Source organism: Octopus sinensis, linkage group LG4, assembly GCF_006345805.1.
Source record: "Octopus sinensis linkage group LG4, ASM634580v1, whole genome shotgun sequence".
Lineage (NCBI taxonomy): Eukaryota > Metazoa > Mollusca > Cephalopoda > Octopoda > Octopodidae > Octopus > Octopus sinensis.
The window spans coordinates 8,413,637-8,431,172 of NC_043000.1; the positions used below are offsets into that span (position 1 = coordinate 8,413,637).

General features: G+C 32.0%; 1 protein-coding gene across 1 annotated transcript in view; it reads left to right on the forward strand.

Moving 5' to 3' along the window:
- The window catches only part of LOC115210222 (titin-like), an 88,842-nt gene that overhangs the window by 29,317 nt on the left and 41,989 nt on the right, over positions 1–17,536 (forward strand). Inside the window, exons 28-31 of the mRNA XM_029778693.2 lie at positions 7,374–7,414; positions 9,707–9,893; positions 11,030–11,139; positions 13,225–13,284. Of these exons, the coding sequence (XP_029634553.2) occupies positions 7,374–7,414; positions 9,707–9,893; positions 11,030–11,139; positions 13,225–13,284 (398 nt within the window). The remainder of the gene's footprint in view (positions 1–7,373; positions 7,415–9,706; positions 9,894–11,029; positions 11,140–13,224; positions 13,285–17,536) is intronic.

The window sequence follows — 17,536 nt, forward strand, 5'->3', positions numbered from 1 at the left end:
AGTGGCATTTATATTGAATATAAGTGCACAGATATATACTTATGCTTTTTAACGCTCACAGTATAAATAAACTTGCATACATTTGAACAAATTCATATATAGGTAGACATGAATCTTTTCAAATGAATATATATACATATTTGCATTATACACACACACACACACGCACATCTACATATATACATTATATACCGGAGTAAGCACATAAATGTGAAACAAGGTGGAAAAAAGAGTACTCAAATACCAGAGGTAGAGTAATATGCTTTATTTAAAAGCAGCAGAAATATAACAAAAGCTGTTACTCGGAGCTTCACATTCCCGTTTGTCGGACAGTTTTAACTGTTAAAACTGTCCGACGAATGGGAACGTGAAACTCTGAGTAACAGCTTTTGTTATATTTCTACTGCTTTTAAATAAAGTATATACATTATATATTCACATACACACTCATATACACATACATGGGTGCATGTCAGTTTATGTGTAACATTGTACAAAAAAGATGTATGTTATTTGGCTTGTTACACCTGTAGGCACTCTTGTATGTTCATAGGTTTAAATATATTCCTATTCAGTATGTATCCATATATGGCTACATCAAAATGCATGTTCACAAATACAGATATACAAATATGTTAATATGCATAATGTTTAGACACAAGTACTTATTTGTATGAGTATGTGTAACCTATTTCACTCCTCAGGGATGCATTATGTTATCTTCAAATACATTAATGGCCAAGATTCTGTTCCTAACCATGAACGTCATCTTACTACTCTCAAGCTTAGCTCTATCTTCTCTTATTTTCCTGTCACTTCCCTTTCTGCCTTCTGTCTTCTGTCTTCCTTCAAACTTTGTACTTTTTCTTTTCTCCTTTTTCCCTTTCTTTCTTATTTCCCTTTGAAACTACTTCAACTCCGACATCAATTTTTTTAACACAGTTTCAAGAAGATCATGTGTGTGTATCTGTGTGTGTGTGTGTGTAGGTTTTGTGCTGCAAACAATAAAATAGAATGCTAAACATGAGCATACATATATATTTTATTAATTGATAAGTGCCAATGCATGAAATTCTTGGCACTTGATTCATTCTGTAATTTCTGCCAATTATCATTATCAATAATAATAATGATAACAATAATAATTCTTTTCTACTCTAAGCACAAGGCCCGAAATTTTTGGGAAGGGCGCCAGTTGATGAGATTGACCCCAGTACACAACTGGTACTTAATTTATTGATCTCGAAAGGATGAAAGGCAAAGTCGACCTTAGTGGAATTTGAACTCAAGCACGTAAAGACAGACAAAATACTGCTAAGCATTTTGCCCCGCGTGCTAACATATCTGCCAGCTTGCCACCTAATAATGATGATGATGATGATGATAATAATAATAATAATAATAATAACTAGGCGAGCTGGCAGAATTGTTGGCTCGCTAGACAAAATGCTTAGTGTATTTTGCCTGTCACTACATTCTGAGTTCAAATTCCGTTGAGGTTGACTTTGCACTTCATCCTTTCATGGTTGATAAATTAAGTACCAGTTGCGCATTGGGGTTGATCTAATCGACTGCCCCTCCCCCCTTCACCCCAAAATTTCAGGCCTTGTGCCTATAGTACAAAGGATTATTATTATTATTATCAACATTATTTAAGGCAGTGAGCTGGCAGAATCGTTTGCATGCCAGGCAAAATACTTAGTGGCATTCCGTCCATCTTCTTCTGAATTCAAATTCTGTTGCAGCCGACTTTGCCGTTCGTCCTTTCAGGGTTGATAAAATATGTACCAGTTGAGTACTTGGGTTGATCTAATCAACTTAGTCCCTCCCCCAAAATTTCAGGCCTTGTGCATTCAGCAGAAAGGATTATTATTAGTATTATCATCTTCATCATCATCATTATTATAATCAGCAGAAACCACACAGTAACTTAGTTCAGATAATACTTTCTACTATAGGCACAATGCTCAACTGGTATTTATTTCGTTAACCTTGAAAAGAAGAAAGGTAAAGTCAACCTTGGTAGAATTAGAACTCAGAACGTAAATCGGAAGAAGAACTGCTGCTAAGCATTTTCTCTGGCTTCTTAATGGTTCTGCCAGCTCATCATCTTTAAATCATTTATAATAATAAAATATACAGCCATATATTGAGTTCTACGCTAACCTGTTTGTTTTACCAATCCAATATTTGTGTGTTTGCATATATACAGGGTTGGCAAAAAGTCACCTGACAGTAAATCAAAATTCCATAAATACTTAATATTCAATTTTATTTATTCATTCCAATTATGAATGTTTAATAATTTAATGCTGTGACTTAAACTCACCAATTTTTTTCAACATTTGTCTATTTATTAGCGAAGTCTCATGTAAGATAATTTTTTGTTTTAATCTTGGAATTAAATGGTTTTGATTTATTGTCAGGTGACTTTTGGCTATCCCTGTGTATATATATATATATATATATATATATATATATATATATATATATATGTGTGTGTGTGTGTGTTGGACATAGATATTGCTGAGTGATTAGGTTTACTTTGCAACCATGAAGCCTTTGGTCCAATTTCCTCCACATGGCATCTAGGGTAGGTGTCTTTACTATAGCCTTCCATGGACCCAGGCCTAACTGTGGGTAGACAGAAACCATGCAGATGCTCATTAGATGGGCTGTACATGTAATTACAGCTCCATCCTTGTTAGACTGTGTCTTGCTGGTACTGTTTAAGAATTGCATTAAGTGTACACATGTCTATGAGGTACTCGGTCACTTTTCACACTAATTCAGTGTTTCAGTGAGTAGGTTGTTCAGTTGATCAAACTACTAAACTCTCATTAGTGAAAATCAATGAGGGCGCTTACCACATATAGATGTGTGCATATGTATGTGAGTCTGTACATATATGTAAACACAACACATACATATATCTACAAACATGTACACACATTCATATACACAAACATGCATACTCACTCAAATACACACATAATGTTTATATATATATATATGTATATATATATAATATATATGTATATATATATATATATACTCTTTACTCTTTTACTATGTGTGTATACAATTTAATTTGTGAATTGCAAAATTTAGAGTTTTATTTTTGCTTTACATCTTCTTCTGAGAAATTGAGACAATTTTAAAACAGACTTTTGTTCCAATACTAATGTTCAGTGGGCTGCAAAGAGGTATGAAAGAAAAACATTGCTGGGAGAGAGGCTAATAAGTAGCTGAAAGTAGGTGGGTTTTAAAGAATATTATTAAGAGAAAATGTACTTAGAAGGAAACTTATGGATGATAAACAACAAGGAGTTGTTGATGAGAGGAAGTTAATTTAAAGCTGAAAGTTAAACTTAATTTCACCTACCTTTGACATGCAGCTCTTCGTTAACATTGGTAATGTTTATATTTTCTCCATAACAATACTTTTCTCTTCAAACCACACCTACTTTCAACTCATTAATAGCATTCTTCCATTCTTAGTATTTAAGCATTTCATTACCGTATTCCTGTTAAAATTACACTGTGATTGTTTCAATTAATACACACACACACATCCTTAAAAATGAATTGATCAGATAAAAGAAGTGAAGTGAGAGAATATTCTATTCCTCTACAGCTGTTTCATAATCATATTACTTATATAATTGACATTACATCACCTTTCACATGTATGTACACCAATATATATAAATGCACCATACTCTTGGCTGAGAGCTTAGATTCTTTGAATCTTTATTCTTGCTATATATCTTTATCTGTCTGTCTGTCTGTCTGTCTGTCTGTCTGTCTGTGTGTATGTATGTATGTATGTATGTATGTATGTATGTATGTATGTATGTATGTATGTATGTATTTGTATGTGCAATAATCAGCAAAGGCAAAACCAGAGCAGATTAATTTAATTACTTTATTTTGTTATTTAGGTTTCAGTAATTCAGTTGTAACTTAGAGGTGGCTGTTGCACAATGTTTTGTGTAAAGTAATCTCTGTATTATATCTTCCAACAAGAAAATAATTAAATTCAATTGTTCTTTTTTGAAGCTGAAATGCTGGGATGAATTTACATGACACACTGTGAAATAACCATCTCCAATGTATTATTGAAACTGATATAAACAGTGAAGTAATTAAATTAAACTTGCTCTTTTTTTATTTATTTAAAAATTGTACTTTACTCTATGGTCATTGCAGCCTGTACAAATGCACCTTGCTAATATGCATATATATGCTCAAAAGCATTCTTGTAAGCATATGTGTTGGAGTGTAAAACAATACTTTGAATTCTAAATAAACCTATAAACATATGCTGTGTCTTCTTAAAGCATATTTATAACTAAAATATATATATATATATATATATATATATATATATGTATGTGTGTGTGCATGTATGTATGTGTATATATATATATACATACATATATATGTATATATATATATACATACATATATATATATTTATATATATACATACATATACATATATATATTATATATACACACACACATACATATATACATTTAAAAAAGATAGAATGTCATACTTCGTTCGACATCTATTTTTGTACTTGATTTGTTGTAATTATTTATCTTTTTCATGCAGCACATTATAAACATTGTAAATTCGCACTGTCCAAAATTACACCTGTACCTTGTATTTACTTCAATTCAAATTTGCTTGCTACCTGTAACAGGAAAAAAAAAATTCTTAGTAATTCTCAAACTTCTTACCATTGTTTTTGATGTGAGAATGAATAATTTTTCTTTTAGGTAATTAACATGAATGAGAAGGGTTTTGCTTGTTTATTTTATTTGGCTTTGGCATTTGCATATGTGTGTGGTTACATATATATATATATATATACACACACACACATACACATGTTTGTGCCCGCACATACAACGCATATTTGTCCTTCACAGATACACAAGTATATACATATGTGTAAACATTTACATTCACATATGCACTATTCTACACACAGACACAAATGTACATGATTTCACATGCATAATCCATTTACACAAAATGAACTGAAATTAGATTGATATTAAGAGTTAGTTTTAAGTTTACAGGAAAAAATATTTTAAAGTCTCACTCATTTTTGGTTCATAAGAAACCAATATTATTATTATTATTATTATTTTTATTATCATCATCATCCTCATCATTCACATGTTCTTTTGAATAAAGAGAGAAAAAAATAATTTAAAAAGTTAGGTTTACAATATAAATGCTGTGTAACCCTAGTCTGTTGCAGTTGTATCCTGTGAAGGTGAGTTTGGTATCTACCTTCATTTATTTAACCTTCTCCCCCAATTTTAAAATTATTTGAGATCCTTTTTTTTTTCATTTAGAACCTATGTCCTTGTGACACATAATTGATTTTTTTTTTGTACTGTATACATATTTTTAGAATTTGCTTTAAATTAATCCTCCTTTTGTGAGAAACTTTGAGACTGAATTTTATCAGAGCATATTTTCATTTCAGTTTAATCTGATAGTACAACAGTGCAAGTGAGGGTTTATGATTTGTACATAATCTTTTAAAAATAGCTTTCTTGGCAATGTCACAAGGACCTGGGTCTTTTCCAAATGTTTAGCACGAAGAAGGAAAGACTTACAGCTTACCAAATAACAAGTGATCATGATTAAAAAGAAAAACGATATTAAGTTATTTTTTTTATGGTCATTTTTAATGGAGGTGTTTGTTATAATTGATTTTGCTACTGCTGCTGTTGGTCCTCAAAATGCAAACATAAATATAGGCAGGCAAATATAGATATATACATGTGCATATATATAAGCATTTATGTTTGTGTGTATGTATGTATAATGTATATATGCATATGTGTGTGTACATATTTGTGTGTGTGTGTGTGTATTGAGAGAAAGAGAAGGAAAGAGGTTAAAGAAGGATAAATGGTGAAAGTGATTTTGGCAGAATTTGAACTGAAAATGCTGTTTCACAAATTATTTTAGTCCAGTGTTTAATTATTTCTACTATAGGCTATCATTTTTATTAAAAATTAACACCTATCACATTTCATTAATCTCGTTATGAACATGAAAAATTTACTCATTGATGTGGGTTCTCAAAGCTAAGCTATTATCTCATGAATGTTAGTAGAATAAAGTTAGCACAGTATACTTGTCAGAGTAATTAGATTCCAAGGTTAATACTGTTAATGGGAACTCTTTCACTATAATTACCTTTTGTTTGCCATTTTAGAGAAACTTTATTTTAATCATAGAAAATAAAATCATTTGTTGTAAAATTTAGATAATCCCCTTCTTTTAAGAATGAATTTTATACATAACATATTTAGGCATAGAATGTTTCCAACTGTTATTTATATAAATGCTTATTTTTTCTTTTTTTTTTTCTCAAAATGTTTTAGAGTTCTATTGTGAAACCTGTTAATCTTCAGTAGCTCTCATTAATGTTACCAATGCTATGTTAAGTGTTTTAAAATTAGCTGATCAAGTTTTGATTGGGTCACTCAGTTAGGACTAAAAGTGCTTTGCCATGACGCTTGTAAAATTGTACCTTTCTGCTGAGGTTCTCACACTTTTATTTAGAACAATTTAATGTAGAAGTGGTTTCTTCAAGTTATATAGTAATAAAAAGAAGAAAGAAAGAAAAATTAGTAAACAAAACAATACAAATCTCTACAAATCCGTAGTGAACAAACACATAAAAATCATTGTGAATTGTATTAAACTGATTACTCTCAATGTAACAGATAAAAGAGGTTCATCTTATTCTAAGCATCCAATTTAAGGGACATCACAGCAGCAATAGTTATCAACAAGGTGAATGAATGGGTAAACATGGTAATACTGCATGTAGTTTAAGCATGAAACTAAAAGAAAAGAAAAAGAAAAACTGCAAACACATCTTACACTTTTATAATTAAATCCTTGTTTTGTAGCTGGGCGGCATGGATCAGATTTGTGGCAATCCCTCCCATTTTGCTATTTATCCAAGTCTGTAGCCAGACAGGCTTCTGTTGCTTTCATTGTGTCTTATCGCTTTCTTCCTGTGATTTGATTTCTTTGTTTGTATTTTTGTTGGTTATGATTCCTCTTGTTAATTGTCATTGACAAATATATATATTATATTTATATTAATTTCTTTTTGCTGTGTTATAGATTTCAATGATTAAAAAACAGCCTAAATTATTTTTAGATTTTTTTTTTTAACTGCTGGTGCATGCAGCAATATAAATATTTTAAAATGATATTGATAAAGTGTTATTGATGAAATTGATGAAGCTGATTGTGAATGTTAGTTGAATGATTCCACATTCTTTGACATATGTTTGATTGATATTGGTTTTTATTTTAGATCAATTGTATGATCAGATGGAGTATGATGAAAATGAAAGGGTATGTATTAATAAAGCACTTTAATAATTTTCCTTCATTTAGAAAGAACTGAGTCTCTCCTTAAGTTTGTTGGTTATATTGTTCCTTGCTTTGCACTTTCAAATTCTCCAAACAATAGTTTACTCCAATTTTTGTGAACAATACATATATTTATTGAAACCATTTTTGTGCCTTGGTGTGTAATTAATACTAAATATCTTTAAGACGCTGATCGGATTTGCCATATACCCTTGTATCTTCCTTTTACCTTTTACTTGTTTCATTCATTGGACTGGCCATGCTGGGGCACCACATTGAAGGAATTAGTCAAACAAATCAATCCAGCACTTATTTTCTAAATCTGAGACTTATTTCATTAGTCCCTTTTGTCTAAATGCTAAGCTCTAGGGACATAAGCAAATCAATACAAATTGTCAAGAACTGGAAGAAGGAAAGTCACAAAGACATACATAGACATGCACATGTGTGCACGCATGCACAAACACACACACACACATTTTAGACTTCTGCATAGTTTCCATCTGCTAACTTTACTCATAAGGCATTGGTTGACTCAGGGCTTTAGTTGAAGATATTTGCCCAAAACACTACATGGTGGGCTTGAACCCGAAAATATGTGGTTGCAATCAAGTTTCTTAACCACAGCCATGCCTTCTCCTACGTTGCTTCAATATCATATCAGTACATGATATAGACTTTATTCAATTGACTATGTTTCTCCACTACAAAAATAGAACTTGTAAGGGCTGAGTAAGGAACAAATACCACATGACATTAAGCATTATTTATTTTATGATATTTATATCAAAAAGTATTATTATTTATGTTTATAACATGATTTATTCTGTAAAAGTAACGTGTGATTTACTCACAAAAGCAGAGGATGTTTTAAGGTCAAAGTAAACGTTTTAGTCATTAGTTGAAGACTCAGACTATTTGATCAAATGTTACACTCATATATGTGACCCAAATGAGGTTATTAGCTAAATCTTAATATAAAGTAGTTTGTGTTCATTAGCTTTTTTTTTTTAATATGAAAAAGGCATTAGTATATCTTTTTATATATAATTTCAATTATTATTTAATATCAACTATAATTATATGTGAAGCTTGAATAGGTCACTTAATATACTGGAAAGTTAATTATTGTATAAATACTTAAATATACTCCTAATAGGATTGTTTAGTTTTTCAATGTAATTTTCTTTTTAATTAAGACTTAAACTAAAAAAAGGTTGTGAAATAAGTTCAATACTTTGGTACATCTAGTATATTACATAATTAATTCAGAAATTACCAAAATTGCTATGGATTGCAAAACATCGTAAAATTGTATTTAAAAATGCAAAAATTGACCTGCTTCATATTTTTGTTTTAAATCGGTGAATTAGATAGAATTAGTTGTCGATACTCAAGGTTTTAAGTTTTTGTATATTAGGTCAGTATCTAATTCACATACTTAAACAAAAAACCTTGTTTAAATTCAGCATTAGAATTTTCTTTCTCCTAAGGCATGTAAACTTGTTCCATTTTGTTAAATTTACAGTGCAGCTAACCTCACATTATAGCACTTTGCTTTAGTCCATTTTCTTATAATTAGATATTATTGTATTTTTAAATAAAACATTTTAACTTTGTAACTTAAGTCCACCACAGAGAACAATAATGTCTAGTTATTTATGGCTTCATCCTTATTGATTTAGCTACTTTAACAGGTTTAAGAATGATTTTAATCTCAAAGAAATTAAATTGGTTATGAAATAAGTAGTGAGAAATAAATTTAGATTTCAATCCTGACAGCTTTGAAACTGGCGTTTAATAAAGTAATTAATCTTTCTATCAAGATACTTTAATTCAGATTTCTTGATTAAAGTAAAATGATACAAGGCAATCCTTTCCTCAAACTGAATCCATAATAACCATTTCATTTCACCTCATGTCACAGACACCTGTGGAAAAGAAATGAACAGTATGCAACCTCAGTGCTTTTATTTATTTATTTATTTTTTTTTTTTTTTTGATTATCATAAAACTATGATCTCATACAGAAGTCATTGACTAGAGACAACAGAATCTTTTCAGAATGTGGGGGAAAACATTTAATCTTAAGTTTTGTGTATCTTAATAAATCTTCTGAAGTTAATTTCTTTCTTCTTTATACAAATTTTAGCTTGTAACCACTTTATGAATTACAAAAATGAAAGAAAGCAAGCTTTTTAACTGTAAACCATTCCTGAAAATCTTTGTTGATTAATTTCTTTTTTAATATGAAGCATCTTATTTATTTTATAGCTCTCACCACTGTCACCAAATGCTAGAAAGAGATATGGGATCAATGCTAGAAATGAAACTTATCGCCCAGGAGGAGGGAATGTTCGGATTTTCAGTGAAAAGATGGATTTCAAAAACGTTTCGTCAAGAATTGACTCACGCAGTAAATCCCCTCGGAAATCCCCTCCTTCATCAACTCAGAGTCCGGGTAAGCAAACTTGACTTAATCAATTGCAGGTTAGATGTATTTCACAAAATGCCACCTGTTCAAAGTAGCCTAATTGTCTTTTCATTTATTGTTATTGTTTGTTATTTTAAAAAAAATATAAGTGCTTTTACAATTTTAGTCTTAGCAATGTTAAAGCAAGACAAAAAGAAAATAGACATAATTTTTTATCACCTGAAGTAGAGAGGATAAGTTATTGAAGACTGGTGATGAAAGGACTTTGGCAAACACAACTGATTGAATGATTAACTGAGTGATTAATCAATCAACCAATTAGTTAGTTAGTTAAATAACTAACCAAATGAATTTTTGTGTCATTCTCTTTTAGTGCCGCATTATCTAACACACCCACTGGTAAAGTTTCCACTCATTTACTTTATTATTTTTCCTAAAATTTTCGTTGCATCTTGCAACCTTTTCAATAGATGTTGACTAATAAGGCACTAAAAGAGAATGACTCTCCCCAGACACAACAAAATACGCTTCAACACATGAACTCACATAAAGAATCTTGCAATCCAAATCCAAAAAACGAAGTAACCAAATGATGAATAATAAAACATTGAAATTGAATCAGTGCATGTTTATATCATTAGAATAATGACCCTCCCAAAACACTACAAATATATAATTGTAATTTTGTTTTACTTAAATGTTAGTTTGCTCCTCAAATTTTGTAGTCTTGACCCTTTAGTATTCAGGCTTTTTTGTCAAATGCATTGCTTATTTATTTGCATTATTGTGAATCAATGATGCATTATCTTGTAGCTTCAATATTTCAATGATGTGTTTGTATATTTTTCATGACATTGTTGGGTAGGTGTGAGAAGTTGGATCTAGTCAGTTTTAACATAAAACAGATAGAATATTTGGACCAGATGTGGCCAGATTAAATGCTATAGGGCTAATTCTTTATTACATCAGTATCTCCTCTTTTACAAGAAGTTTGAATGAATAGTTAAGAAAAAATTCTTAAAAGATATTGAATTTGTAATTTTGAAATCTTGTTAATTTGTGCACTATTATTGATAAATATGTTGGTAATACTTAATTAATGTTTTGTTTACTTTTTCTTTCATTTATGTGCGATGTGCTATTTTCTTTATGTTTTTACGTAGCACGGCAAATAGCAGGAGCAGAACATTCCTCACCGTCACCAAGCTCTCGAAATGTTCGTTCTAAAATTGGATCTTTGGACAATGCTAGGCATACACCTGGTGGGGGAAATGTAAGTAATTTAGCAAGTCCTTTAATAAATGTTTTGTACTGTCTTTCTCCGTGCACTGAGATGAATGCATGAGTGTATGTGTACAAAAAACAGGAAGAAAATATAACCCACATTGTCTCCATTCTGCTTTCTTTTTTATATTCCTCTCTTATACCTTCATTTCTTCTCTGTTTCTCTCTTCATCTAGTATTAGATGATAATTATCTGTGATGAAAAGAGGCTTAATTTGAATTCTATGATGTTTTCCTCTCATTAACTACCACCTTGTTTTTGGCAGTATAGTTGGTGTTAATATAAATCTCTGGCGCATGTATTTATTTACCCTTCTTGAAAGCTTATCTCTCATGAAGTGGCACTCTTACAGCTTTCTTGACCTCAACTAAAGGAATGCAGTTCAAATATGCTCGTGGCACATTCTAACCTGTAAGCGAGCCATTCACTGTATTTTGCCATGGAGAAAATTTCACACTGTAGACAAATGGTGTAAACACCTAAATCAGCTCACAGCGCCACCTACCCAGACTGTAAGATGCAAGCATTTTGGAGTGGTTATCTCCTCTTCAGTCACAGAAACCAGAGAAGAATAATTTATTTTCCCTATGAACACAAATGCTACCAATGAGAGAGTTTAATCTAAAGGTCTGTCTAATACAGATTTATCTCCTCATCAACTAATCCACTTGTAGCTCACATTTAATTTCTGATAAAATAACAAATAAGTTGGCTTGACAAATTTCTTTCTTTTTCATCTTATTTGCATAGGCACAGTGCCATGCATTTGGTGGAGGGAACTGTGAATTATATCAATCGTAGTCCTTGACCAATATTTTAGCTTATTGACCCTATAAAGATGTCATGATTCTGTATGGATGTCAGGTAAAGTCCGCAATAGTGAGATTTGAAATTAGGACGAGGAGAGCTGCTTTAACATATTGTGAAACATTTTGTGTATTGCTCTACCAATTCTGCCAACGCCTCACCCTTTACAATCAATATTAATAATGTTAATGGCTGTTTTATATGACACATACCAGTACATGAATCATTATTTTAGTGGCTGTGTGGTAAGTAGCTTGCTAACCAACCACATGGTTCTAGGTTCAGCTCCACAGCGTGGCATCTTGGGCAAGTGTCTTCTGCTATAGCCCCGGGCCGACCAGTGAGTGGATTTGGTAGATGGAAACTGAAAGAAGCCTGTCGTATATATGTATATATATATATAAGTGTGTGTGTATATGTTTGTGTGTGTGTTTGTCCCCCTAGCATTGCTTGACAACCGATGCTGGTGTTTTTACGTCCCCGTAACTTAGCGGTTTGGCAAAAGAGACCGATAGAATAAGTACTGGGCTTACAAAGAATAAGTCCCGGGGTCGATTTGCTCGACTAAAGGTGGTGCTCCAGCATGGCCGCAGTCAAATGACTGAAACAAGAAAAAGAGTAAAAGAGTGTATATAATATTATATATAATACTGATGTGTATAATGTTTATAATGTGTATACAAGCATGGAATGGTTCTACCTATAATATTTTGTCTATGAGAAACTTCTCAAAGGAATTGTGTGTTAAAGACACAGGGCATCATTTAGAATGCCAGTGGATTACCAGACATGGTTGGTGTTTCAACTTGATTTGATTTCCTCACTGAGCTCAACCAAATATACTTGTTTCGGTAGAGAAATCAGTCAGGAATGCATCGACTGATTGGTGCAAAAGCAGGCCAGGCTGGAATCAAATTATATGCAGCATCAGATTAGAATACCAAATACCAGGGTGTATAATATTTATGTGTATACAAATGTGGAATGGCACTGGGCTATCATATCTTGAAGCCATCACCACTCTTGTGACCCTCCTCCTTCTTCCCCTCCTTGCTCCTGCATCTCTCCGCCTCCCCTCCTCCTCCTATAATTTTCATTTTTATATGTTGCGTGACATAGTTGGGTTTTTGTAAAGCATCTTTTATGAAAGATGCTGAATATGAAAGTATTATTATTATTTTTATTATTATTATTATTTTTGATTTCTTGATTTCTTACCTTTTGGTTTGGTTGATGATCTGCATTGATTTTGTTTTGTATTGGAAGTCAAAGACATCAGGGAAGACTGGCAGATCTAAGGATAGTCCAAGGAAGAAAAAATCAAAGGTTGGAATTCACACTTGTATTATGCAGCCATTCCGACTACCAAAGCTCTCCAAAACATTATTCCTTGGCACACTCTGATGTTCACTTCAGATCAATAACAATTACAGCTTAACACTTACCCATAGATATATTCCAATATTAATACTACAGTTTGAGTATAACATCAGCTTTCACTATCCCTATCCTAGCTCATTGCTACAGAGTTGGCTAATTTGTAATTACTTTCTAAACAAGCTCTGTTTCCCCATGCTTAAGCTTTGGTACATCACATCAGCTATATGCATGACATTCCTTCTTGGTTACATCTGTTTTTAATGTTTCCTGAATGTTGAAATCGTTTTAGCTACATCGTATATTTTAATAAATTTCAAATTATTTCATTTGGTATACATACATGCATACGTACATACGTGCAGACATATACGCACACACATGTACTTATTTGTATGAATGCTTGCATGTATTTTTATAAACTTTTGGATCATTCTAACTGTTGTACCACATTTTTCATTATTGTCATCTTTTTGGTATAATCTCCAGTCATTTTCTGGTATGAATGTAGATATTCATGAACTTGACAGGCATGCAGCTGCAACTGATGACTGCAATTGTATGCCTGTCAGTGTTGTATGCCAGTCAGTATTGTGTTTGTATACATACAGTTAACCACATTTGAGAAAGATACCGTTTCATTCACTATCATCTGATCTTGACATAAAAAAGGTTGGCAACAATAATTGTTTCAGATCTTAATTCAGAATACTAAGCACTTGCCTGAAACCATATCGCTTGTGTTTACATCACATATCTTTATTACATATAGATTACTCTTTTACTCTTTTACTGGTTTCCATCATTTGACTGTGGACATGCTGGAGCACCGCCTTTAGTCGAGTAAATTGACTCCAGGCCTTATTCTTTGTAAGCCTAGTGCTTATTCTATCAGTCTCTTTTGCTGAACCGCTAAGTTACGGGGATGCAAACACACCAGCATCGGTTGTCAAGCGATGTTGGGGGAAGGGACAAACAGACACACATACATATATATATATATATACATATATACGACCGGCTTCTTTCAGTTTCTCTCTACCAAATCCACTCACAAGGCTTTGGTCGGCCCGAGGCAATAATAGAAGACACTTGCCCAAGGTGCCACGCAGTGGGACTGAACCTGGAACCATGTGGTTGGTAAGCAAGCTACTTACCACACAGCCACTCCTGTGCCTATGTAGCCTATTAGGTAGCAAAATATATACATCATACTGTAATTGCTACATTACTCTATTCTTGTATACGCTATAGCTGTTTAACACCTCTGGTTTCAGATCAGTGTAAAGCATGGCATATATGTGGAATACAAGTTTGCCTCTATACATTCAGTTGTTTATCCCACTATCAAAGGTTTGCTCAAGCAGAACTAGCTGGGTTTATTCAACAACATCAAATGTTTCATCCTTTTGACATAGTATAGATGGAAGGAGATTCGACTGTTAATTGTTCTGAGGGACCAAATACTGGTACCTTTCTTTGCTTGGGATTTCTTAAACATCACCTACCACTTGAAGGGGTTATTGTACCCACAAACATCTTTATTTTATCTACTTCTGTTGTTATTGCTAAATTCTCAGAATCTGGAAACAACAAAATAATAAAAATCCTAGAAGCACTTTTTATTGATAACACCAAATCCACAGATTCCTTTTTATTGGCTCACTGTGTGGATTTGTGCTGCTACACAACCCTCATATCAATCTGCAATGTCATGTAATGTATAAGGTTTTCAACAAAAAAACAAAAACAAAAAAGCTCCCTTCCTTACATCTTCTGTCAGGTAAAATACTAAATACCTTTTATTGGGAAACAGCAGATGTCCTAGATGGCAAAACATCTCTTGAGTTGCTAAGCCTTGTGGCATGCAACAGCAACACCTTTAGAATTTTTAATTTCCCAAATGCACCATCACAAAGAATAGTATTCTTACCAGTCTTTCTTAGCATGTAACTACACAACTGGAATGCCAGTTCTGTCAATGACATTTAAGAAATTCAGGGTAGGTTTAGTTAATCAAGCTAACAAGTTTTTTTTTATCAACTCATTTGGACTGATAGTTAATATCTCACTGAGTTATGTGTTTTAATGCTATAATGTTTGTGTAATCTTCATATTGTTGTAGAAGGCAGGTTTACAATTACTATGATAATCATTTATATATATAGGCACAGGAGTGGCTGTGTGGTAAGTAGCTTGTTTACCAACCACATGGTTCCAGGTTCAGTCCCACTGCATGGCACCTTGGGCAAGTGACTTCTACTATAGCCTTGGGCCGACCAAAGCCTTGTGAGTGGATTTGGTAGATGGAAACTGAAAGAAGCCCGTCGTATATATGTATATATATATATATATATGTGTGTGTATGTTTGTGTGTGTGTGTTTGTCCCCCTAGCATTGCTTGACAACCGATGCTGGTGTGTTTATGTCCCCGTTACTTAGCTGTTCGGCAAAAGAGACCGATAGAATAAGTACTGGGCTTACAAAAGAATAAGTCCCGGGGTCGAGTTGCTCGATTAAAGGTGGTGCTCCAGCATGGCCGCAGTCAAATGACTGAAACAAGTAAAAGAGTATATATATATACATACACACACTCATACATTGCTGTAACCATGATGTTCTGGTGAGCTGGTGAGCCAGCATTCTTTATTTACATTGATTTGTGAATATGAAATTGTATGGTATAATGCCGAACATGCATATTAATGCAAACATGTAAGCATAATTTCTTCCACACTGAAATTATTACTACATGAAGAAGGCTATGAAACGTCTGTAACCCTAAGTATGCCATTGGTTAAATAAATATATTAACCTTCAATACCTTTTGACATTTATGGTTTGTATCCTACACATGAAATAATTTCATCAATTGGATCTTGTGGATTTCAGTTGCCTGGACATTTTCTGTATTGGATTACTTTACTATGTGAACTGTTTGCCAGTTTCTGTAAGAGGAGCTTTCTGTGATAGCCAAAGAATTCTCTGAATCCATATCTTATTCTACAAACATATATATATATATATATAATATATATATATATATATATATATAATATATATATATATATTTGAAAAGATTTGTATGCTACTTTCTTAAAATTGATTACATTTTAATTTTCCTTTTACATGTTTCAGTTTTTGAAAAACCATATCAAAAATATGTACTAAAATGGAATATGTAAAGAGAAAAGAACTATTAAAAAAATTTAATTAAAATTAAAATTAAGATTAACTGTGACTGCAAATTACTACTATCAGGTAGTAGTAATTTGCATCCACAGTCAGTTGAACTTGTCATGCTACCAGATACAAAGGGTATTATCATGCGTTCTTGCAGGAAAAAGGAAATTAAACTATGAATGTTAATCTTAATTTTAATTTTAATTCAGTTTTTTAATAATTCTTTTCTCTTTACGTATTCCGTTTTTAGTACATATTTTTGATAAGGTTTTTCAAAAGCCGAAACATGTAAAAGAAAAATTGAAATGTACCCAATTTTAAGAAAGCACCATTTTCATTCTTGTTTTCCATATATATATATGTATATATATGCAAAGTCTTAGAGCAGTAGTTGCATGATCTGAAAGTATAATCTGTTTAGTTTGATTGTAATATTGTAATGTCTAGCTAACTGAGATTAAAATGCATCGGTTATTTAAATGCAACTGATTGGTGCAAATGAAATATATTTTTGTGTATGTGACTGTATGTACACATGAGAGGATAGGCATTTTAAATGTCTGTATATTTGATATTGTTTAAAAAGAAATGGTGTAGCTCAAGATTTTACTGTGGAGACTGAAAATTATGGTCCTCTCTCTGCTTTCTAAGTCTCTCACTCTTTTGATATAGTATGTATGTATATATATATATATATATATATATATACATATATATATACACACTTATACACACATACATTTGTGTATACAAATTATATTTTTTATTATATTTGAAGTTGATAGTCTTCTTTTGAGTTTTGCTCCAGCCTAGGCTGTTCTTGGTTTTTACTAATAATATCTAATTTGTCTTTAGTGTTTGTGAATACTTTAGAACTCATCAATTTTGAAATAAACTGCTTGTATTGTCTGATTTATTTGTGTTTATAGTGGAAATTTTATTTATGCTTTAGGTGAATTCATAAATATTTTTTCATTATGAGAAGTAAACTTCTAAATAGTAATTTTTTAATAACAGT